Source organism: Jaculus jaculus, chromosome 3, assembly GCF_020740685.1.
Source record: "Jaculus jaculus isolate mJacJac1 chromosome 3, mJacJac1.mat.Y.cur, whole genome shotgun sequence".
Classification (NCBI taxonomy): Eukaryota; Metazoa; Chordata; class Mammalia; order Rodentia; family Dipodidae; genus Jaculus; species Jaculus jaculus.
In genome coordinates this window covers 85,768,619-85,791,482 of record NC_059104.1, presented here as the reverse complement: position 1 = coordinate 85,791,482, position 22,864 = coordinate 85,768,619, and the positions used below count along the sequence as shown (strand labels likewise).

At 48.9% G+C, this 22,864-nt stretch overlaps 1 protein-coding gene across 7 annotated transcripts in view; it reads right to left on the bottom strand.

Annotated features, from left to right (window-relative positions):
• Positions 1 to 22,864, bottom strand: part of Kirrel3 (kirre like nephrin family adhesion molecule 3) — a 615,828-nt gene that overhangs the window by 19,066 nt on the left and 573,898 nt on the right. For all 7 annotated transcript variants that reach the window (XM_045145244.1, XM_045145243.1, XM_045145247.1 and 4 more), the window contains exons 6-10: positions 19,104 to 19,254; positions 11,650 to 11,755; positions 5,461 to 5,609; positions 3,905 to 4,032; positions 2,111 to 2,237 (exon numbers count right to left, since the gene is read on the bottom strand). In XM_045145244.1, coding sequence (XP_045001179.1) covers positions 2,111 to 2,237; positions 3,905 to 4,032; positions 5,461 to 5,609; positions 11,650 to 11,755; positions 19,104 to 19,254 — 661 coding nt within the window. The remainder of the gene's footprint in view (positions 1 to 2,110; positions 2,238 to 3,904; positions 4,033 to 5,460; positions 5,610 to 11,649; positions 11,756 to 19,103; positions 19,255 to 22,864) is intronic.

Sequence of the window (22,864 nt, the reverse complement as noted above, 5' to 3'; positions counted from 1 at the left end):
AAGGGGTTATAAGACTGTAAAAGCTGTCAACAAATGAATATGCCTTTACGGGCTCCTTAAAAGAAAGCAAAATCCAGGATGAAGGAAACAGGGCTGGCAGAGCCAGTTGGCAGCTGGGAGCAGCCATCTTTCCTTTCCTGTAGGTGCCTGCTTTGAGCCAGTACAGGTAACAACAGTGCCAGTTAATCCCCCACAGGTCTCTGGACTGGCTGTCACTCATAGTAGGGGTTGGTAGTGATGGAGATGGTTTCATTCAGGATGTCCAGGCTTCTGTCTTTACCACTCCACCACCTGGCCTCGAGGTTCAGGCAGGGCAGGCAGGCAGCACTGTCCCCCTGGAGGGGCTGGCAGGCTCCTACCTCTGGGTCACTTCATCCGAGCCCCTCTCCTCCCCTCCCGGTCCCTTGAGTATGAAGCAACCTTAGATATAGAATAAATAAATAGAGGGCAGTTTCCTTCTCTTTTCCTGATCCCTTCAGCATTTTTCTCTGCCTGGCAACCTGAGGAAAGAGGACAGGCAAAGAAGGGGATGAAAGATTAAACTCCGGGTAGACACCAGAGCCCAGGCTGGTGAGCCCTTCCAGAGGAACATCTCTCCAAGGCATGTGTGTGTCCTGGAGGCAGAGAGAGGCTTCTCTCCCCAAGAAATCCCTTTAAATTCCCATTGGGGAACTCCTGAATGTCTGAAAGTGATAGCAAAATGTCAGCCCCTCCTTACCCAACCTTTTTCCCCAGAAACCGGGATGCTCAGTTAACAGCTTCAGGCATGGGGACCCTGGAGGGTACATGTGTATCCAAGGGTCCCTGGCTTGTCTGCGGGTCATGGCTGACAGCAGGCTCAGCAGCTTGGCTCCCAGAGTGGGCAATGGGGAGGGGTGCCGGTTTCACTGTGGCCTGGTGTTCTGAGCCCAGTGTCAGACACAGGGCGGCAGGAAAAGACTGCAGCCGGTGTTGCCATGGATATATGGAGGCGCAGATGCTGTTATTTTTAGCCCTGCAGTGCCAATTTATTGGTGGCATTCTGGGGACACACAGGAAAGGCAGGCGAGCTTGGGAGTCGGGGCTTTGCTCGGGGTAGGTGGTTGGTGAATGCCACCTGGTGTGGATAGATGACCTTCCCTCTGTGGCAGCTGCCCCCCTGGGGGAGAGAGTAATAGGCCAACTTGGAGCCAGAGGAACTGGCTAGTGGGAACAGAAAAGGGGTGCTGAGGAGGGGCCAGGCTGGATTTGTTTTTTAGCAAAGGAGAATAGATGTCAGGGGTGGCCTCCTGGGTTGAGAAGCAGTTCATTTCCAAAACTTTCCCCTTTTGACCCTGCTTTGGAACCAGGACACTGACGCTCTTCCACATGGGCAGGGCACTTAAGGCTTGGATTTGAGGTTGACTGTGGCCGCTGGCATGCACAGCACAGAGGAGTCAGGCCGTAGCATCTCTCACCCTCAAAAACCAACAGCTCTGGTTTCTGACCACAGCCAAGTGCACACAGCACAGGGACTTTGAGATTTCCAGCCTGGTGTCACAGCCTTCTTGGGTTTGGGCCAAGCTGGGCCCAACTTCTCCATGACTGCCTCTATCCTAGCATCCAGATCTGGTCTGCCTTCCCTCCCTTGAGTGTTTCATGGATCAGTCATCAATTAACTCCCATATGAACACTTTCCTGCTGTGGTTGCTTTCACTGTGTATGATAACACATTCCCTGACCTCAGGACAACCCTGAAAGCTTGGTCCCTGGGGATGCTCCATTTGAGCAGCACTGTTGCAATGGGAAGAAACTGACCACAAGAAAAGGGAGGTGCACTCTTAAACTCCCCATGAGCCATCAAAGTGTCAAAAGGGGAGATGGTCACATAAGACCTCTGAGCCACTTTTCTTGGCTAAGATAAAATTTATCAGCTACCACTAAGGTCCTTTTGCAGGTAATGAAAAGGAGGAAGGGTCCATAAACTCTCTAGCCTTCCTTTACTTCTAGCCTGGCTTCTGCCAGAGACTTCATGAGGCAGACATACTGCTAGGTTAGCCAGTGACCACCCCTTTGGGATATTGCCTGGTACCAAGATGCCTTGGGTCTTTCCCCTTCCACTCACCCCACGAACCCTCACTGGGGGTCTTACCATTGACAGTGAGGGTCACCTCTCGCTCTCCAGCTCCTACCCTGGGCACTACAGCCCTGCATACATACTTCCCGGCATCTTCCTGGCGGACGGATTTGAGGGTCAGGGTCTTTTCATTGCTTAGGACCTAGAAGGGTGAGAGAGGGTTAGACACAGTATTTGGAGGAGGGGAAACTCCCTCCAATTTGGCAGTCAGCTTCCAACCAGACACAGCTTATGGGAGGAAGGGGTTTATTCCAGGCTTACAAGTCTAGGGGATACCATCAATGGTGGAAGAAGCTTGCTCACTTCTTTTTTAAAAAATTATTTTATGCTACTTGAGAGAGGGAGAGAGAATGTGTGTGATAGGGCCTGTAGCTGCTGCAAACAAACTCCCTTACATGGGTCCTGGGGAATTGAACCTGGGTCTTTGGCTTTCCAGGCAATTACCTTAACCACTAAGCCATCCCTCCAGCCCCAGATCACTCACTTCTATAGATCCAAGCAGAGAGACACCATCAAACAGCCAGCAACACCAACACCAGAAAGCCAGAGCTCAAATAGCTCTCCCAAACACACCTTAGGGCTGGACTCCAAAATCTGCCCCAGTGACACCTCCTCCAACAGGGCTGTTGGAGACCCAAGTTACAAGTTAAATTCTTTTTTTTTTTTTTGTTTTTGTTTTTGTTTTTCGAGGTAGGGTCTCACACGTGTCCAGGCTGACCTGGAATTCACTATGTAGTCTCAGGGTGGCTTTGTACTCATGGCGTACATGTACTCATCCTCCTTCTGCCTCCTGAGTGCTGGGATTCAAGGTGTGCGCCACCATGCCTGGCCAAGCTAAATTCTTAATCAAAAACACCTGAGTCTATGGGGCCATACATTCATACTACCCAAGATTGTAGCATCTCCATAAAGACTGAGATGGGAATGAGAGGAGGGAGAGGCTGAGTACCACTCTTGCTGAGCAGAGGAGCAGGCCTGAGGGGCAGTGCATGGTGGAGACAGGGGCGTGAGGATCCCTAACTGGACCCAGGCTTCCTCATATGAGGAGGGGATGCTGACCTTCTGACTCCCAGCTGGTCATGGATACAGTTATCCTACAGCTGAACTTGGAGGGTTCCCTGGAGCAGTACTTGCTAAGTCATTTTCTATATCCCTTTGGAAGACAGCTTGATGACAAGAAAGCAGACCTGGGTACTGAAAGGGACTAGTCTTGTCACTGACCGCCTCAGAAGCTCAATTTCCTTATCCGTCTAGCCCTGACAACACCTCCTGGGATAGTGCAGCATCCTGCCCATTGCACGCTACCCAAAGGTCAGTTATTCTGCCTACTCAGAAAGCGTAGCACCAAGGCTAAGGTTAACTTTATCTGGTGGAAGTTAAACGCCTTTCAAGCACTTCCCTGCCCCCATATTGGAGAACTCTCTGAGCAAGTTGCAAAGGTCAAATGTGTTCTGAGTGAGATGGCTTCTGGGTTCCAGCTCCTCTTTCTGGAACTCTTTGGCTTATTCCAGAGGCTGACTCTAATATAGCAGTGAGAAGGTAACTTGCTCCACTATCTCCCACCTTTCTTTCTTCTTTTTAAGTTTGATTAATTTATTTATGACAGAGAATGGGCATACAAGGGCCTCTATCCACTGCAAACAAACTCCAGATGCATGCGCCACCACGTGCACCTGGCTTACATGGATACAGGGGAATTAAACTTGTGTCCTTAGGCTTTGAAAACCAATGCCTTAACTACTAAGATGTCTCCCCAGCCCTATCCCCCACCTTTACTAGAAGACCCTGGAACCTAGATTGCAGACTCACCACACCAGAGCCCCGCTTCATCCACACGATGGTCAAAGATGGGTTGCCGATCCAGGCACAACTGAAGACTGCATCAGAGCCCAGATCCACCAGCAGGGACTGAGGCTCTGAGGTGATGCGGGGACCAACTGTGACAGGGAGGAACGAAGAGATAGATAGGTTCAGATGGGCTGGGAAGTTCCGCTGACCCTTGCTACTGCCTTCTTTTTCTCCCCCCTGACTGGAGCAAGGAGGTGGGCAGCTGAGTGCTTAGCTGCCTCGGTCCATGTCAGCTCATTCCTTTAGGTTTCAACCCTCTGCCTAGGCTGGGCCTGGGCTTGGGAGTGGGACTGGGAAGTAGGGAGACCACTCACCCCCAGACTCAGGCTCAGAATGAAGGCTTTTGGTCCTACCTTTACCTGGATTTACCTCCAATCTCCTTCCCTCTCTCCATGTCCCACTTCACTTCAGTATGGGGACAGGGTCTTGGACCTTGGGCCTTGGGATTTGGGACCATGACCTGTAAGGACCTGGCTCAGGTGGAGCCCTCTCATGTTCCCTTCCCAGTGGACTTGGAGATGAGGAGTGAAGGAGGCATGCCCTGGCTACTCATGCCCCTCCCAGGTGTCTGTCACCTGTCAACTTTCTTCTTGTCTTCTGTCTCAGACACTTTCTTCTTCTTCATCTCCTTCTTCCTCCCCCCACCCCCCAAGGTAGGGTTCTGCTGTAGTTCAGGCTGACCTGAAATTCACTATTTCACTATGTAGCCTCAGGTGGCCTTGTATTCATTACAATCCTACTTCTGCCTCCTGAGTGCGGGCATTAAAGGTATGTGCCACCACACCTGGCTCTAACTAAGACACTCTTAGATGCCTTCTTAACCAGTATACCAGCCTTTGGCTGCATTTCCCATTCTTTTGCCAAGTGTGAGAGAACTCCTGTCTGTCCTCTCCCAACTAGTGTAGCCTGCAGACCAAATCTTGGACAACAGAATGGCTGGGATGTGCAGAGAGCCAGCTAGGCAGGCCCTGGAGCATTTCTTTCATAGGAGAAAGTCCGAAATCCGAGGCTGGGAGACAAGAACTAGTCTCATGAAGTAAAATAGTAGTAGTCAGAATACCTCTACTGAGGTTTGGGGGGAGGACAAAAAAAGAATCACATAAAAATGAGCTTGTGAAAGTGTTTTGAAAACTGTAGTAGGTAGTATGTGTGCTAATGATTATGCATACATACACACATGCATATAGAGTTATTGTTTATATTTTTGAGACAGGGTCTTAATATGCGAGAATGTAGCCAGAAGACAGTATGGAAACTGGGTAGGGAGTTCTCACCAGAATGGCTATACTGGCCCCCACTTCCTGTTGGTTAAACCAGCCAGTCTATGGTAGCTGGTTATAGGACTCAGAACTAATGGTATTTCACTTAGGCATTCTGAAGATCAGTAAGCACGAAAAGAGGTCTAGGAGGCTTTGTAAGGGCAAAGTATAGCATGTTATGATGTGGGCAACGAGTTAGTTTCTCAGCCAGAGACCCCAGCACCAGCTTGCCAGGGGAGTCCTGACCCCCACACTCACAGTATACATCCACTGTGCGGCTGAGGTTGGTGCTGCCCAGGGCATTGGTCACTTCACAGGACACAGGCTCTGAGAAGTATGTGTAGTCCACAGCAGTCCTGTACAGCTCCCCGGATGCTTCCTTGATGATGTGGCCCCGCTTGGCCCACCTGCAACCAAGGCCAGAAGTCTAGCGAACCAGTTTTCTGTATCTAGACATACTCATCCCACAGAGGAAGGAGGTCTTGCACCCACCCTGGTAGTCGTGGAGATGGTGGACTTTGGGCTGTGGACTAGGCAATCAGATCCACTTGACAAGTGGGTTACTGTATAGGTGAGCTGATTACATGGCTGGTCAGCCCATGACAACAGGTAACCCAGTTGTCAGTCACCAGTTAGCCTGGTTGTTCTGCCTGGAGCTTCATCATAGGCTCCATTCTGGGCTGTGTAAGAAAAGGAGGCCAAGTCCATGGCCTCAGAGGTGAGGGCTAATGTTCCTCATTCATGAATGCATGTCATACACGTGTGTGTGTTCACCCACCCCCAGGAAAATTAGGCTCCAGGAAGCTTGGTTTTCAGATAAGGTAAGGAGATGTAGGAGGCCGTTATTTAACTACCCCCCCCCCATGCCTCTCTTCTTGCTCAGGCAACTCTCAGCTCTGACCTATCCCCTGCCTAGATTCTGGTTTTTTTTTTTTTTTTTTTTTTGAGGTAGAGTCTCACTCTAGCCCAGGCTGACCTGGAATTCACTACATAGTCTCAGCGTGGCCTTGAACTCATGGCAATCCTCCTACCTCTGCCTCCTGAATGCTGGGATTAAAAGCATGCAACACTACACCCAGCCCTGGCTTCTTCTTCTTCTTCTTCTTTTTTTTTTTAATGAGAGACAGAGAATTGGTGCACCAGGGCCTCCAGCCACTGTAGATGAACTCCAGACGTATGCATCACCTTGTGCATCTGGCCTTACATGGGTTCTAAGGAGTTGAACCTGGGTCCTTAGGCTTCTTAGGCAAGTACCTTAACCACTAAGCAATCTCTCCATCCCCTCCCTGGATTCTTTATTGTGCTTCTTCTCCTCATAAGTCCTTTCAGTCTCCGTCACAGGGCTGGGCACCTTCTGGCCTTTGCCGTTCTGTCCTAGCTTCTATCCTCCAAGCCAAGGCCAAAGCTCCATCTGCCCATGTTGGCTGGGGGCTGGTGGGTACAAAGTTTCCCTCATGAGCAGTCACCACCACATAGGAAGGGTGAGGTGGAGACGCTTTTGACTTGGCTTGGTCCTGACCCTGGTGACTGCACTGGACCAGCCATCAAATGCCTGTCGTGTGCATAGGGATGTGTGTACATGTGAGTATATGCAAACATATATGCTCATGTGAGTTTGTGTGCACATGTGAGTATGTGCACATATGCATGTGCCCATGAGGGTTTGCATGTGTACAAGTATGAATATGTGCACGTGCATATATGTGTGTGATAATGCATGTGTATGTGCACATGTACCTATGTGTGTATTTGTATGCATGTGAGAGGTTTGCATGTGTGAGTGAGTGTGTGCATGTGCATATATATGTGCATGTTTGGGCCTTCTTCACAGGTCCGTAAGGGAAGGGCATCAGAGCTCCCTGGTTTCATCCTACAGTGAATAGCAGTCATTCTTTGAAATCACAGAACTTCTAACAGGGCTCCTAGAAAGAACAATTGCAGTCTGTTTTGGTGTCTGAGTGTTTCTTACCTGCACTCACCACTCCCCGTGACCAGCACTGCTTCTCTTCCTTCTCTCTCTGTACTTTCCCTCCCTCCCTTCCTTTGCTCCTAACCCTCTCTCTCCTGGTCCCTCCACTGCTGTCTCCTCCCTTCCTCCCTCCACTAGTTCTTGGCTCAGTAGGGCTTATCCAGCCCTGAGAAAGATGGCCACTTCTTGGCATTCCACAGCAAACCCAGGCTGGCATCATGTGGTTGTTATCTCGAATTAATATTGGGTGACTATTAAGAACACGATTAATAATAACAATTATAGTTTAACAACAGAGCAAAGCATAGCTCCCTGAGAGCTTAAGGAGCTTCCCAACAAACCATTATGAGTTATTCATGAATCGTTTCAATTCCTAACTTTAATTTAATGACCAGACTTAATAGTCAGGCACGGCCCCTCCCTGAGGTGAATGAATTCAGTCGCAGACACACAGCTGGGGATCAGTGTCCAGCTTCTGCTTCTTCCATCCTGCTGAAGGGAGGGTGTTTGAGTGGTGGGATGCTTGGGGAGGCTGGGCAGGGAACTAACAGCCCAGAGGTGGGTGGCAAGAGGCCCAGGCCATGAACCCTTTCCTCGGGGTGTTTATGCCATAAAGTTGGGGCTGGACCTTTTGCTGGGAAATGCTGGTTTGGATGGTCAGGCCCTGCTTATTTTTTAATTTAGGGACTCCTGGTAAAAATGGGAACATTTTCCCTTTCTGGCTAGAGCTCTCAGTGGGAAGCTCTGAGAGGTTCACACTTCCTAGGCTCAGCTAACATATGAGAACTGTTGGGGTCCCACAGGCCTGGAACCTAGTGCTTTGGGATCCAAGGCTGTCCTCCTTCTAGAATAGACTTTCCTTTCTTCTCACCTGAGTAAGTCAGAGAAAGAGGATATAAGAGGAAGAGTAGAGGAACCTCTTTGCCTCAGAGAAGGTCTGGATTGGCCCCTTGTGCCGCCATGCCTCCACTGTGGGCAGCAGGAGGGCGGGAAAGATTCTCCATCCTCTTCCCTGGTACAGAAGGGAAGAGGGAGGTGGCTGTGAATTTCAGTCTTCAGAAGACTGAGGCCAGAGTCTTTGCAGAGGTAACTTTGGCCTACTAAGAGCCCTCTACTCACATCTTTCTCAGCCAGTCTCTCTTTTTGTTTCTCTTTCATGTAAAATAGCTTCTGAGGTTCCTTCCAGAATCACAAAGTCTCAGAACACTACTCCAGCCTCAAGACAGGGTCAAGAGCAGAATCCATCCAAAAAACAGCACTCCCCTTATGCCCCTGCACTCAAATCTCTCCTAGGTTGGGGCTCAGTCTCTTCCACCTGGTCTCTACCACCTCTCCTAGGCCCTTTGCAAGCTAACTGAACTTAAGCCTTTCCAATCAATGTCCAATATGATCTGAGCAAATGTAAGAGGATTAATTATTTATGTCACAGAATCAGGAGGCCCGACATGTCACAGCTGCAGGTCAGCATGTCAAACAACCTGGCATGCTTCATCCGGGCCTGAATGTCCTTTATGCCACATCTCTTGGGGAACACTAAGAGAACTTCAGATGCAAGAGCCCAGAACACTTCATGCTGTGCTCTGGCCTGGTCTACTGACCTGAGTGCTAAGCCCTTGGGACAGTGAAGGCAGTTTCTGTACCCAGCCAGGTCTCCTTCTCAGGGTGGGAGTTGGGGAAGGTGGATGTCTAACTTCAGACATTATGGTCTCTTAGGTGACCAGGGCGGAATTAGTCAAGGTGAACAAATGGGAAAAACAGGGCTGGAGAGATGGCTTAGTGGCTAAGTGCTTGCCTGTGAAGCCTTAAGGACCCCAGTTCAAGGCTCGATTCCCCAGGACCCACATTAGCCAGATGTACAAGGGGCTCATGCGTCTGGAGTTTGTTTGCAGTGGCTGGAGGCCCTGGTGCACCCATTCTCTCTATCTGCCTCTTTATCTCTCTGTCTGTCACTCTCAAATAAATAAATAAATAAATAAAAATGAACAAAAAAAATTAAAAACAAAACAAAACAAAACAAAGGTCCCTGGAGTCTTGTCAGCATTAGTTGGGAAAAGTCAATGTACTTATGTGATAGAGTTGCTTTAGGCATTTTATGCCTCCTTATCATTGTTATTCTGTCTTCAAAATGGGTGATCTTGGGAGCCAGGTCTAGCAGCTGGTGCCCTGCTAAGGTCAGAGGGCAGGTGTGGATGGTAGATCTGAGAGCAGAGGCTACAAAGTGCCTGTGGTGTGCTGCCCCGCTTCCTGCTCAGGTCACTAGGCCCTCAGGTGACTGGGAGAGTGGCAGTGACAAGAAATGGACATTGGAAGTTGGGTGTTCCAGTCCCTGAGGCATTTGGGGGGTGATTGTGGGGGAGAGTTGGGAGGGTGTGTCTCTGGTGGGAAGGGATCTGCATTAGAAGCCTGTGGCCTGCTGTCCAGGGCCCTTGAGCGGAGAGTTGGACGCTCTCAAGTATCAGCTAGAAGTCCAGAGATGGGTGTTTTGTTGGCTTTCTTTCTGCATCGTGTGTGTGTATGTGTGTATGTGTAAAATGCATGCATATGTGCATGTGTGGATGCACATATGTGTATAGAACCATGTGCATGTGTGTGCGTGTGTATGCAGGTTAGATGTTACCATTGAATGTCTCCTCAGTTGCTTTCCATCTACTTTTTTTTTTTTAAATACAGGGTCACACTTTACCTAAAGCCCACTCATTTGGCTAGACTAGCTAGCCAGCAAGTCCTAGAGGTCCTTTGACTTCACCGCCTTAGCACTGGGATTACAGGTGTGCACCCCTCACCTGGCTTTTATGTCACTGCTAGGGAGCTGAATGGGGCACCCTGATTTGCTGAGTAAGCATTTTCCTCACTGGGCCATCTTCCCCTTTCACCTGACTGGTTCTTGCAATTCCCGGGAGCTACAGGTTCTCAGCTTGGAAGGTGTTGCAGTCCGGTTCGCATTGCTGTTAGAAATCACCCCACCAAGAGTAGCTTCTGGGAAAAAGAGATTTATTTTGGCTTACAGGCTCAAGGGGAAGCTCCACGATGGCAGGGAAAAACGATGGCATGAGCAGAGGTGGACATCACCCCCTGGCCAACAGAAGGTAAACCACAGCAACAGGAGGGTGTGCCAAACACTGGCAAGGGGAAACTGGCTATAAAGCACATAAGCCCGCCCCCAACAATACACTCCCTCCAGGAGGCATTAATTCCCAAATATCCATCAGCTGGGGAGCTAGCATTCGCAACACCTAAGTTTATGGGGGACACCTGAATCAAACCACCACAGAAGGGATGCTGCAGACCGCCTAATCTTCCTGCCTCCAGTGCAGGCAAGGGTTACATGAAGCTGGGCAAATGGAAAGGCTTTAGGCCTTTCCTGGATTCTGGCCCTAGCGCTGCTCATTTATCCACACTGCAGGGAGCCGGAGCTGCTCCTTGCGTCCACCCTCAGCCTCAGCTGTCTCTGTGACCTGGTACCCTTCCTTCTACCTGCCAGGACGGCACTGCCACTGTCTTCTTGGTCTGGGACCATTAGCATCCTTGCTACTTGCTGAGGCCAAAGCTTAATAATCAAGATCTATGGTGGAGGTGATGCCTGGATGCTATCATCAAGTCTGGGTTGACAGGAAGCCACAGGGAATATTTAAGACCATGCGGGGGGGGGGGGGCTGGGGGCTCCATAAAGCTTCTAAAGGACCGAGCATCCTAAGCCTGCCCTTGAACACCTCTGAGGTCACAGCTTCTGGAATGCAGTGTGGGGGATGCACACAGGCAGGAAGGCGCCTGGAGGAGCAGCTCTGTGGGTTTATTTGATCAGCCAGACACATGTAAGAAGTGCCTGGTTTACGCCACGTGCTGTGCTACATGCTGAGAGCTGTAAGTGACTAAATTGCAATTCTTGCCTTTAAGAAGCCCTGTCAGAGGCAGAAACAAAGCATGTGAAAAACAGTGATGCATGTATCAGTGATACAGGCAAGGTCACGAGGGTGGTGGGTCTGCAGGATCCAGGTGCCCTCTAGACCCTAGCAGGTCAACAGTGCTGACTTACTGGTTCTGCTGGTTGTTTCAACATTTGCAAGAGCCTTGCTTTCTTTTTAGAAATGTGGACCAAACAAGCCATTCGAATGGGACAGGGGCTTGCTAGCTCCCTCTTTCTTTTTTTTGTTTTCTCGAGCTAGAGTTTCACTCTAGTCCAGGATGACCTGGAATTCACTATGGAGTTTCAGGGTGGCCTCGAACTCATGGCGATCCTCCTACCTCTGCTTCCCTAGTGCTGGGATTAAAGACATGCACCACCACGCCCCACCGCTGGCTCCCTCTTATGGAAGGGAGCATATACTTGTTTGAAGGAAAAGGACAGGTCACCTGGCCAGCGGCTGGAGGAGGGAGGGGGATCTTGGGCACCTGTTGTGAGTCACACACTGTGCTATGTGTGATGTCCCACGTGATGGAGGAGCTGTAGACCAAACTGTCTGCATAGCAGACATGCTCACCTGTATTGGGTGACAGCTGGGTTGGCCTTTGCCGAGCAGTGGAATGTGACGACATTGTCCTCCAGCACCGGCTGTGGTTCTACCGACAAGTTGACAAGTGGGGGATCTGCAGGGAGAAGAGATTCACTTGCAGGAATGAATGGGGCAGAGAGACATGAAGGCTGATGGACCCCAGAAAATGGAGAATGGAGGAGGCCTCAGCAGGAAATTCCTCTACTCCTTCACAATGACTGCTTTGGATAGTTTGGGGGGCAGGGTAAAGACTGCTGTGTGGACTCAAGGACCAAAATGCACCAAACACCAAGCTATGAGGCACTGGGCACCTGGACCCCAGACACATGCAACCCTATTGCAGTTTCAGGGACAGCTAAAAAATCAGAGGAGCCATGGGTAGGGGGTGGGACAGAGGAGTGAGGGTGCTAGCAGTATTATAAGCATTCTGTCTGTAGAACAACTGTTTATTATCTCTGTGTAAAGGTTGTGGGGCCTCTGGTAACTTGAAAGTGGCATTTACACCTTTTCATCAGCACAGCCATCTCCGCTGAGTCCTGACTGGTGTCATCAGGCCCTCAGCTCCCCAGGCTGGGGCTCGTTTTCTCATCTGATGTGATAAGAAGCCAAGCTCTGAAGTGCTAAATGGTGGAAGGTGGAGGAGAAGGGGAGAGGCAGACAGGGAGCCTACAGACATAGCTGTGCAGAAGGAGGGAGAGAGAGCGGAGCATGCAACATGGTGGAGACACATGGGAACCACTGAGAGAGAGAGAGAGAGAGAGGGAGAGAAACAGAGATGAGGGAAGGAAAAGAGACAGAGAGAGATAGGCATAGAGATAGAAACACACACACACACAGAAGCAGAAGGGTAAGAAAAAGAGAAATTCTGAGAAGCAGAGTGAGGTGTGTGTGTGTGTGTGTGTGTGTGTGTGTGTAGAGGAGAGAGGGAGAGAGAGAGAGCAAGCGAGCGAGCGAAAGAGAATGAATATGAATCAGACAGTGATGTGGAGAACACAGAAGACCAGAGGAGAGAGAGCATGCGAAGACAGACAATGACCAAGTGTTGGGGGAAGACCACACAAGACAATGAGAACTAGAGAAATGGGAGAGGGGGAAATGGGGAGACTTGAAGGGTGCAGCTAGAACTTGAGGGTCCACAGCAAAGGCAGGGAGGTAGGGAACCCTCAGGGAATGGCCTCATGTTGGCCTGGCTCTGCCATGCTCAGGAAGGGGGAGGTGTGCTCTTCTGACACAGGCTGCTTTATCATGCTGTTGAGCTTCTGGAGCCCCAGCACCTCCTTGGTACCTCAGGCTTTCCCCAGTGTAGAGGAGGGGAGACAATAAGCTGGTGACATCAGGGAGTGGAGGTCTGGCTGGAGTTCAGCTCCAGGCTGAGGCAGAGGGAAGCTTAGTCCCCTGAACCTAGCCAGCATCCTGGGCAGCATCTTCTGGGTTAGTCCCTACCGAAGAGCGAATAGATTTCTGGAAGTTCATGAGGATGTTCTAGGGGTTCATCCCATTTTCAGAAAAAGAAATAAGAAAGCAGTTTCTCAGAGGTCATGGAGGATATCCATGAGGGGCACCCCAAAGAGTGAGATGTAGCCTATTGCTCTGAGCTCCTCTTTGAGACTTCAGGAATGTTCTGAGAGCCTCAGAGATCCCCAGCTGTGGACTCAGCCTGGAGCTGGGATTCTGGCTGCTGGGCCCCTCTGCATGTAGAGCTCAAGCTGCATTAGTGCCAGGTACTGGGGCTAGATATGGGGTTGTGTTTGGGAGGTGCCCGCTGAGCTCACTAGTATCTGTAGGTGCTGGGTGGGAACTCTATTCCTGAGCAGCAGGTGGCCATCTGTGCTGGGGATCCTATTGTCATCTAGTTCCAGATGGAGGGCCACAAATGGGCGAGGCACCTGGGACAGGAGCAGCTGGCTTGCATACCTTCTGAGGAATTACAGGAGCATCATGTGCAATTGTGTGGGATTTCACTATCTCCCTAGGTCCTTGTACAGACTTGGTCTCCAGAGAGGTGCTATTGGAAGGTGGTGGAAACTGAGAGGTGAGGTCTAGTGGGAGGTCTTTAGGTCATTGAAAGTGTGCTCTGAGGGGGTGGGGTAGGGACTTGTGAGAACCCAGACACTTCTTTCTCTTTTGCTCCCTGGCCATGAGGTGAATGCTCTCCCACTATAACGTGTTGTCTCACCACAGGCCCAAACCAATGGAGTGGAGCCTCCCAAACTGTGAGCCAAAATAAACTTTTTCTCTTGGGTGTTTAGATGTTTTCATCCACTTAATCTAAGTACTTCTTTTTTCTTTTTTTAAAGCTATTTGTTGTTCTTCTTCCTTCCTTCCTTCCTTTTTTTTTTTTTTTTTGAGGTAAAGTTTCACTGTAGCCCAAGCTGACCTGGAACTCACTCTGGTCACAGGCTGGCCTTGAACTCATGGTGAGCCTCCTACCTTTGCCTTCTGAGTGCTGGGATTAAAGGCATGCACCACCATGACCAGCTTCAATCTCAATTTTTCTTTTTCTTTTTGTTTTTTAATTTTAGAGAGAGAGAGAGAGAGAGAGAATTAGCATGCCAGGGCCTCAGCCACTGTAATCGAATTCCAGATGCTTGTGCTACCTAGTGGGCATGTGAGACCTTGCACTTGCCTCACCTTTGTGCGTCTGGCTTACATGGGATCTGGAGAGTCAAACATGGGTCCTTAGGCTTTACAGGCAAGCACCTTAACTACTAAGCCATCTCTCCAGCCCTCAACCTCAATTTTTTTTTTTTTTGTTTTTGGTTTTTCGAGGTAGGGTCTTGCTCTGGCCCAAGCTGAACTGAAATTCACTCTGTAATCTCAGGGTGGCCTTGAACTCAGAGCGATCCTCCTACCTCTTCCTCCTGAGTGCTGGGAAGCACCACCACGCCCAGCTTCAACCTCAACTTTTAAAGCACAATTTAAGTGCTAACCAAGATACCTGTTTCAGGAAACAGCCATGAGACCACTCTTTACACATCCTAGGAAAGACATGACTTCTCTCCTCTCAAACTCTATAGCCTCTCCCCTGCTGACTCAGGAGTCCAGCTCTCTTTCCACACAGGGCTGATTGGCCAAGCTAGCCATGTGTGAAGGCTTAGGGTTGAGCTTGAGCTTTGTTGTGGAGAAGCCTGCCCGAGGCATAGAAGTTCATTAACTGCCATCTGAAACCTTGTGTGCAGCTAGCCTCACATGTGAAATCCAGCTCTGGGAGATGGTAGAGGACCTCAATCTAACTCTTGTTTGAGGAAGTGAGTTTGTTGGTTCAATTCAACATAGAAACCTGCCAGAAATCTTGGAGGCAAGTTCCAGAAGGCTCATTCCTCATCTGGTGATCCTTTGGGAAATGGAGATGGAGTACACGCCTACTGGAGGATCCTTCCTGCTTGCTGGTGCCCTGCCGCACACCATTGTTAGTTCCCCTATAGCAGACCCTCTTTGCATTCTCCCTCTCTGAAGGTTCCTTGGTCCTGTCATACACAGCTTCAGGAGAACAAGTCCAAAGGGCTCCATACTAGCAAGTCTGCCCCAGACTTAGGGATGCCACGTCCCACTCTACACCCCTCTCCTTTGGATGTGCATGATATGAATTTTCAGGAGTCTACCAAGCTCCAGAGGTATAAATAGTTTATGTCATATCCAACTATTAAACATGATTTTAATCCCACTTCTGATGTCGGCTGCAAAACTTGCAGGAGGGTGGAACTGAGATCATGTTGAACAGATGTTACAGCTGAGAGTCTGCTAGTGTTTCCATCAAGCAACCTGCAAAGATGTGTGTGTATGAATGCAAGTATGCGTGTGTTTTCATGCGACGTGTTATGTGCGGGGAAAACTTCATGACTCAGTGATTTTTATAGTTTATCCATTTGAAACTTGGCAGCTGGACACAGAATCCAGATGTGGTGAGGCTTTTGGGGTGTTACGCTTTCTCTCCCATTACTCAATCTAGGGCTTTGTCTTCCGTTGGGTAACATATAAAGACTAAGGGAAACAAACAACAAATGCGCTTTTGCTGAGTTTGGAGGCTTCTTGGTTGACTGAGAAAATGAGCAGGTTTGCAAAGGCAGCTCTGTTCCAACCCACGGTGTCCACAGCAAACAGTTGGATGCTCACTGAATGAGCAAGTGAATCTGAGGAGGACGAGGAGGGAGGGATGGAGCATGGCTGGGCCTTTGCTTGGCAGGCACAAACAAACACTTTCTGGCTGGGGGAGACAGAGTGCTGTTGCCATGGATGGGACTGAAGGGACATCTGGGAAGGGGCCACCACATACCTGTGATTGTGGATCCAATAACAGATGTAGTATTCATAATGTGTCAGGCATGGTGCTAGAGGTTAACATAAATGTTATCATTTAATCCTCACTGCAATCTTTGAAGGTAGGTATGATTCTCTCCATGTGCACAAAGCAATTCACTAACCAGAACAATGCCAGTCAATAAGTGTCAGAGCCAGAATTCAAACCAAGAAGAATGTTGGGCCTCAATGACTATGGTCCACTGTCTTGGAAGGGGCCCAGCTAGAAAACCTGGCACTTGGGTTCTAAGCCTGATGCTGGTCACATTCCTGCATCCTTGTGGGTACAGTCCCATCGTCTGTGCAGCTGGATCAGTTGATCCTCTTCCTGGAGTGCATCTATAGGGTAGACATGTTTGAATGTCCAGGTGGGCTTTGGGATGATGACATCTTGTTGCTGAGGAGTTCTCTTAGAGTGATGGAGAGAAGCCTGGAGGACAGAGATTGCTTCTTCCCTGTCTCCCCCCCCCCACACCCGCCCCCATCTTGGCTACTATCCTGGGTAGCTAACTAGGTATTGAGTCTGTGTGGGATTCTGTAGCTGGCATGACCTCCTGCCCAGGTGGGGGCAAGGGGAAGGAGAACAGGGCCACACACTGACCACAAATGACAGCCAGGAAGTAAGAGACTTGGATGTTTTGTGCCTCCTATCCTCACTCCTCCCTCAATTTGGCTTGCGTCTGAGAGAAAAAGATTTCTCAGCCATGGCCAGTCCTAGAACAGGAAGAGACCTTGGAAATCACTAGAAAATCAAACAAGGAATTGGCATTGCCAAGGTGAAGTGCCAAGCTTAGAGCATCCAGCCCACAGTGATGGAGCCATTTTGGATGCCAGAGCACTTGCTTAACCAACATTTTGCTTCCTTTCCAGACCATAGCTGGGCTTTGCTCCAGGACCCAGCTGTTTACCTGCTCACTGGGTGGGTGGTGCTGAGTCCCAGGGCAGATCAAGAGCCAGGAGACTGAGGAGCATTGCGAGCAAAATTTAAGGAGGGCCTCCCATATTGTACTTATATGAATAACAGAGTGAGGCCTCCTTAAATTTTGTGTCCCAAGGGCCTCTCTCTAGCCTCCTTCATTTCCTAGCTCTTGGCAAGGACGCTGCTGCTCCTACTCTGACTGAACAAAGAATAGGAGAAGCCTTGGAGGGGGCATGGGGTTTACTCATAGTGGGTGGCAAGATAGTAAAGATAAAGCCTTCCCAAGAACTTTGCCATTTTGCCAGGTGTCTGGACTCCACCCAGCACTTACTATCATCATTTCTCCCTCTCTATGTAACCTAAAGGATGTTGGCCAAGATTTGTGGCCCTGAGCCAGGAACTTCTGCTCTCTGGCTGTCAAGATGGCCTGGGAACCCCAAGACACAGCCTCTCCACATCCTCTGGAGTGCCTCAGAGCCATGGAGCCCCAATGAGCCAGGGCTGTTAGGAACCATTTTTAAGTGCATTGGCTTTTGTTGTTGTTGTTGATGATGTAGGGTTTCACTCTAGCTCATGCAGACCTGGAATTCACTATGGAGTCTCAGGGTGGCCTTGAACTCACGGTGATCCTCCTACTTCTGCCTCCAGAGTGCTGGGATTAAAGGCGTGTGCCACCATGCCTGGCAAGTGCATTGGCTTTAAAATAAAATGCTGAGGAGGACATGCCAGCTTCTGCTTTGGTGTCTCACTAATAGTCTACAGGCAAGAGGCCCTCCATGTTTGGTGGCATTATGCTATATGTAGGAAGGAGTACTTAAGTGGGGAATATCTACCTTGTGTGTTCATTTGTGCACAGGTGTGCATTAACGTGTGAGTGTTCATGTAATGGTTGAAGAATAACCTTAGGTATTGTTACTCAATGAGATAGGGCCTCTCATTGGCTTAGAGCTCATCAAGAAGGATAGACTTATTGGCCAGTGAGCCACAGGGATCTACCTGTCTCAGCCTCTCAGTCTGGTGATTATAAGGGCATGCCTCCACACAGGGCTTTTTAAGATACAAGTTCTAACATTTATACTCAGGTTCTCAAGTTTACATGGTAATCTGGAAAAAAGTCCACTTTTGAGGGCTGATATTTCTATTTCAACATATTGAAGTAACTTAGTCCTGAGAGTCAGGCCATGAGAATGACTTTTTTGAGATCTTCTTGGTTTTCTGAGGTTGATGGGCACTTGGGAGACTGTCAGAACACATTTGGAGCTTCTTTCTGGTGGGTTTTGGAATGCCATGCTGACCAAGCATTCCAGTTATTGGTTGTGAGTGCAGGCATATGTGTGCCATGATGTTCACGTGGAGTTAGTCCTTGCCTTCCACCTTGTTTGAGGCAGGGGCTTTTGTTGGTCACTACCATGCTTGCTAAGCTAGTTGGCCCATGAACTTCTAGGCAGTTATCCCATTTCCACCTCCCTGCTCATTTCAGGCATGCAGAAATTACAGATGCTAATGCTACAGTTTGGGCATCGAACACAGGTACTCATGATGGTGCAGCAAGCAGTTATCCACTGAGCCATCTCCCCAGCCCTGTTAATTTTAATCTTAACAAGTGACACCTGTCAGAGACTGACCAGGTAAGAGTGGGGAAGGAGTGTTATCAAAGTGGGCTCTGGAAAGCTAACCTGCCTGGGGTTGAAACCTTAGTGACTTTGGGGTGCCACAGTTTCCCCAATCAAGAGGCACATTTGTACTTCCTCTAAGCAGCTGTAGTAAAGTTTAGTGAGATGATGCATGTGAGATATGAGTTGACTATACACCCACTCTTTTTCCTTCCCCTCTCACCCTGTGACTGATGCTTCTACCAGAATGGACCTGTATGCCTTCTCTAAGACATAGGGTGACACATCTTGGAGCCCTTCAGTTCCCAGCAACTCCACCCTGACTTCCTCTGCAATAGCAGGTCAGTGGGTCCAGACAGTACTTATTGGTGTGAAAGCTCCACCTTATATAGATGTTAAAATGTGGCTTGAAGATGTCCTTAGGAAATGACACTCATTGGTGCTTCACATGACAGGATCAGGATGATCTTTTGTGCCTATACACACACACACTCTGTGTGCAGTCCACACAGCTGATGGACTCACTGTTTCTGGTGGCCTAAGCTATGGGTAGGAGTGCCAAGTGGTTTACACCTTGGGCCTGGCCAATCCATACAGAGCCAATCAGTACTCACGCTGAATGTCAATGGTGACTGAGGTCTCCTTCCCCCCAGGGATGGCTTTGTTGGTGGCTCGGCACACAACGCTCTGTCCATTTTCCACATCTCCGGGGGAGATGAAGAGCGTGCTGACGATGCTCTCACGTTTGCCATCTCGAAGCAGTGTCTGGAGGAAGTAGAGGAGAGATAAAGGTCCCATGTCACTGAGTTGGGGTGGCTTGGGTTGGTAAGGGGAAGATAGGCCACAGCTCTGAGAAGACAGAGCTGTGGATGGCACATATATAACAGGTCAGCCAGGATAGCAGGACTTTAGTCTCATGCAGAGCTGGGAGCTTTCCCTTGGGTCCCTTGCCTGGCTGAGTGCTGGTCAGTAAAAGGAAAACAGAACTGGAGAGATTTCCATGGGGTGTGCAAATCAGCCTGGACTTGCATGTTGGAAGCACGGCAGAAACCAGGCTTGGTCTAATGGAAGCCAGACTTCAGGCATGTCCTCCATAGAAATGAACTGGTGTCTATTCTGTGTATGGTGTTGGGTAAGACTTAGGATCTGTAGCAAGCAAGGGGAGGATTTGCATCAGTCAAAGGGAATGGCAGCTAGGAGCATGGATATAAGGACACAGGTGGGTAGGGATTCAGGCAAAGCCCATGTGTACCAGCCTTTGACTATTTTCCTATGTAAACACATGCAACTTTTCAGATCATCACATGAATACCCCACCATACCATATCACAACACATGCTATATGACAGGTGAGGGCATGGGCAAGACTGAGCAAGAACTTGACCAAATTCATGTTCAAGTTGGTGATGGAACAAGCACTACAATTTTGCAAAGGGTTGACCAGTTACTACTCCCTTCAAATTCATGTCTACTCAAGCCTTAAATGGGAATTTATATGCATATTTGTTAGTTATTAATTAAGTGAATATTTTGAAATGAGATCATCCTGGATTTGGGGTGGGCCCTAGATCCAGTGACTGGTGTCCTTCCTAGAAGAAGAGAAAACACAGAGACTTAGATAACATGTGATGGGCCAGGTAGAGATTAGGATTGTGAGTAACCTTTCTTGAGTTCATGTCTTACTACCCTTGAAGAATGATGAATGCAGACATAGAAGAAGGGCAAGATAAATAAGATTTTATTTTTAGAAAGTAAGGCAGAAAGTGCCTCAGCTGGAAGAGATAACCACTGGTGACTTGGATCATGGGTTCTTATACCCTTATGGATATCAATTAGGCATCAAGGTGGAGCGGATTTTGTTAGTTGCTTTAAATGTACATGGGTTGCTTTTGGTGGGTTGACGAGTTAGGCAAAGGAGTGTGGGTTCCTGCCAAAATGTTCCAGGAAGGAGGAAGAACCAAAGTTCTAAGAAGGAGAAAGAACGAAGAAGTTAAAAGAAAAGAAAAGAACAAAGGCTGGTGGTCAGGTGACATCTTCCTGAGTTGGGGCTTTTTGTAGTTTAGTCCCTGAACTCTGTTTTTAGGACTTAATGTTTGTAATATACAGTTATTATAAAATCTGGTGTTCATTGGCTGTGACAGGACATATTGATATCTGTTTATTCCTTTTGGGCTTGTAACCCTGACTAGCTGTCAGGATTACAACCTGGGGCTATCTTACTCATACTTAACCTGGGGCTATCTTACTCATAGTTCTTATTCAGATGACCCTGTCATAAGCTGAGGAGCACTGGGAGCTTCAAGGAACTAGCAGAGGCAAAGAAAGCTTCTGCCCTGAAGCTTTTGAGGTAGCATGGCCCTGTGGGTGCCTTGAATTCAGACTTGTTGGCCTCCACAACCCTGAAAGATGACTTTCTTGTTTTAAGCACCAAGTTGAGGTGCTGTGTTATGGCAGCTATGGGACATGAACAAAGCCACTTGTATCCTTTTTCCTCTTGGACCCAATGTTATAGTTCCCCTGCTATGGCTGCCACTCTTTTCACTACCTTGGCTCCTTTTCCAGCTATCTCTGCACATTTATGGCCACTAAGGTAGGCACATGAAAAGTGTGGACTGAAGTCCACTGCAGGTAAGGATTAGTCTGTCCAGCCTTCAAAGACTTCTCCTCTGGAAAGGGCTTTCTCTCCTTCCCAGGAATGGGTGCCAGATCTAGTCTTGTTTTACCTGGACTGAAGCCTGGTATAGATGACTACTTCCTTAAAACTTCCCATAAAATAATAGGCTCTTCTCTGATTCTTATTGGGGCCTTGCAAAGAAGGATGCATTATCTCCATTTTATAACAGAAAAGTGAGCTCAAAGCTAGTCAGGAACTTGCTGGGCAGAGCTGGGACTCACACTTAATAGAGCAGACTCCTGAGCGTGGACTCTGTATGACTGGGGCCTTGAAGGTGAAATCAGAGAGAGCAAGTTCCTTGAGGGCTAGTTACTGACCTAGTTAGCAGAAACCTTTAGGCTGCCAAAACCTGTCCCCTGGGTCCTCAGGTCAGCTTGGTCCTTCTCAAGCTTTTGACCTCTGGGACAAGGATAACCTGGCCTGAGCCTTCTGGATGAGCACACTGTGCTATAGGCCAACACAGTCTATGACATTCTAGAAAAAAAAAAAAAAAAAAAAAAAAAAACCAGAAGGGAAGAGAAGAGCCCTGCTTTTCCTGCTACACTTTGTCAAACTGTCCAAACCCAGGTCTTGTGGCTTGAAGCCTTCTAGCATAGTTTTGCCTTGGAGGAGGGGCCTTAGCCTGGACAGAGGAGCTGGACTGAGGGGAGTGATTTGTTCCAGCAGGCCAAGAGGCCAGACCTAGTAGCCCACAGGCAAGAATCTTTAGTTATCCTCTGGGCCAGGGGGCACAGCTAGAGGCCTCAAGACTGAGTTGGAAGGAGTATAGTTTAGCTCCAAACCAAAGCCAGTGTGGGAGGAAGCTGTAGCAGGCACTGCATTACCATGTTGGCTTGGGGCTGTTCAGCAGACCTCACCATGTCTATAAATAGCTAAGTGATAATAAGAACAATTTCCTGGATAAAAATAAGACCTCCGGGTAGGGTGAAAGGCGAGGGGAGGGAAGAAGAGGAAAGGGGATTGTTCTTCCCATTTCCTTTTCTTTTCTGAGGTGCTAACAAAGGATATTTACATAAGTTTGACTCATCCAAGAACCCCTCCAACTTATGGGCTCTGGATACAGCGGTGGGAGGGGGCATGTGGTGTGGGGGTGTGGGAAGGGAGCAGAGAGGCCTAGCTCTAATTAGGGCCTCTGACTGTTTCCCCTCCTCCCTAACCCAGCATGTTCCTCCGCCTCAGAATGATGATTAATGACATATTTACTATGTCTGGGCGGGTGCTTTTCTGGGAAATAAAAATTCTGGTTCAACTTATTTGTTCTACCTAATTAGAGGAAGAGGGAGATATGTTCATTAAACAAAAAGGAAAGCAAGGAGAGGGCAAGTGCCTTGTACTGTCTAACCGCTGTCAAAGGCCATCGGCATCTGCCCTTGATCCCAGCTCACCACCCAAGATTTCAGAGGCTGGGCAGCAGCCCCAAGGAGGAAGGCTAGGTCGGCTGGCACTTGGGCTGGTATAGGTGTGGGATGACTGTGGGAGGAGGCTGCACTGGAAAGCCTGGGGTACAAGGAGCCCATGGGTGTTCCAGTGGTCACTCATGGAGTTGTCCTTGGCAGTTACTTCTGCTGTAATTCCTTTTGCTCAGCATTCTAAATCCTAAAGAAAGACCACATCTAAATGATGAAGAGGTTAGTTGCTAAATAATCTTTCTTTAGATATATAGGGCCCAGAACATCTGGTGACCCTTCGATGTTATCAGAA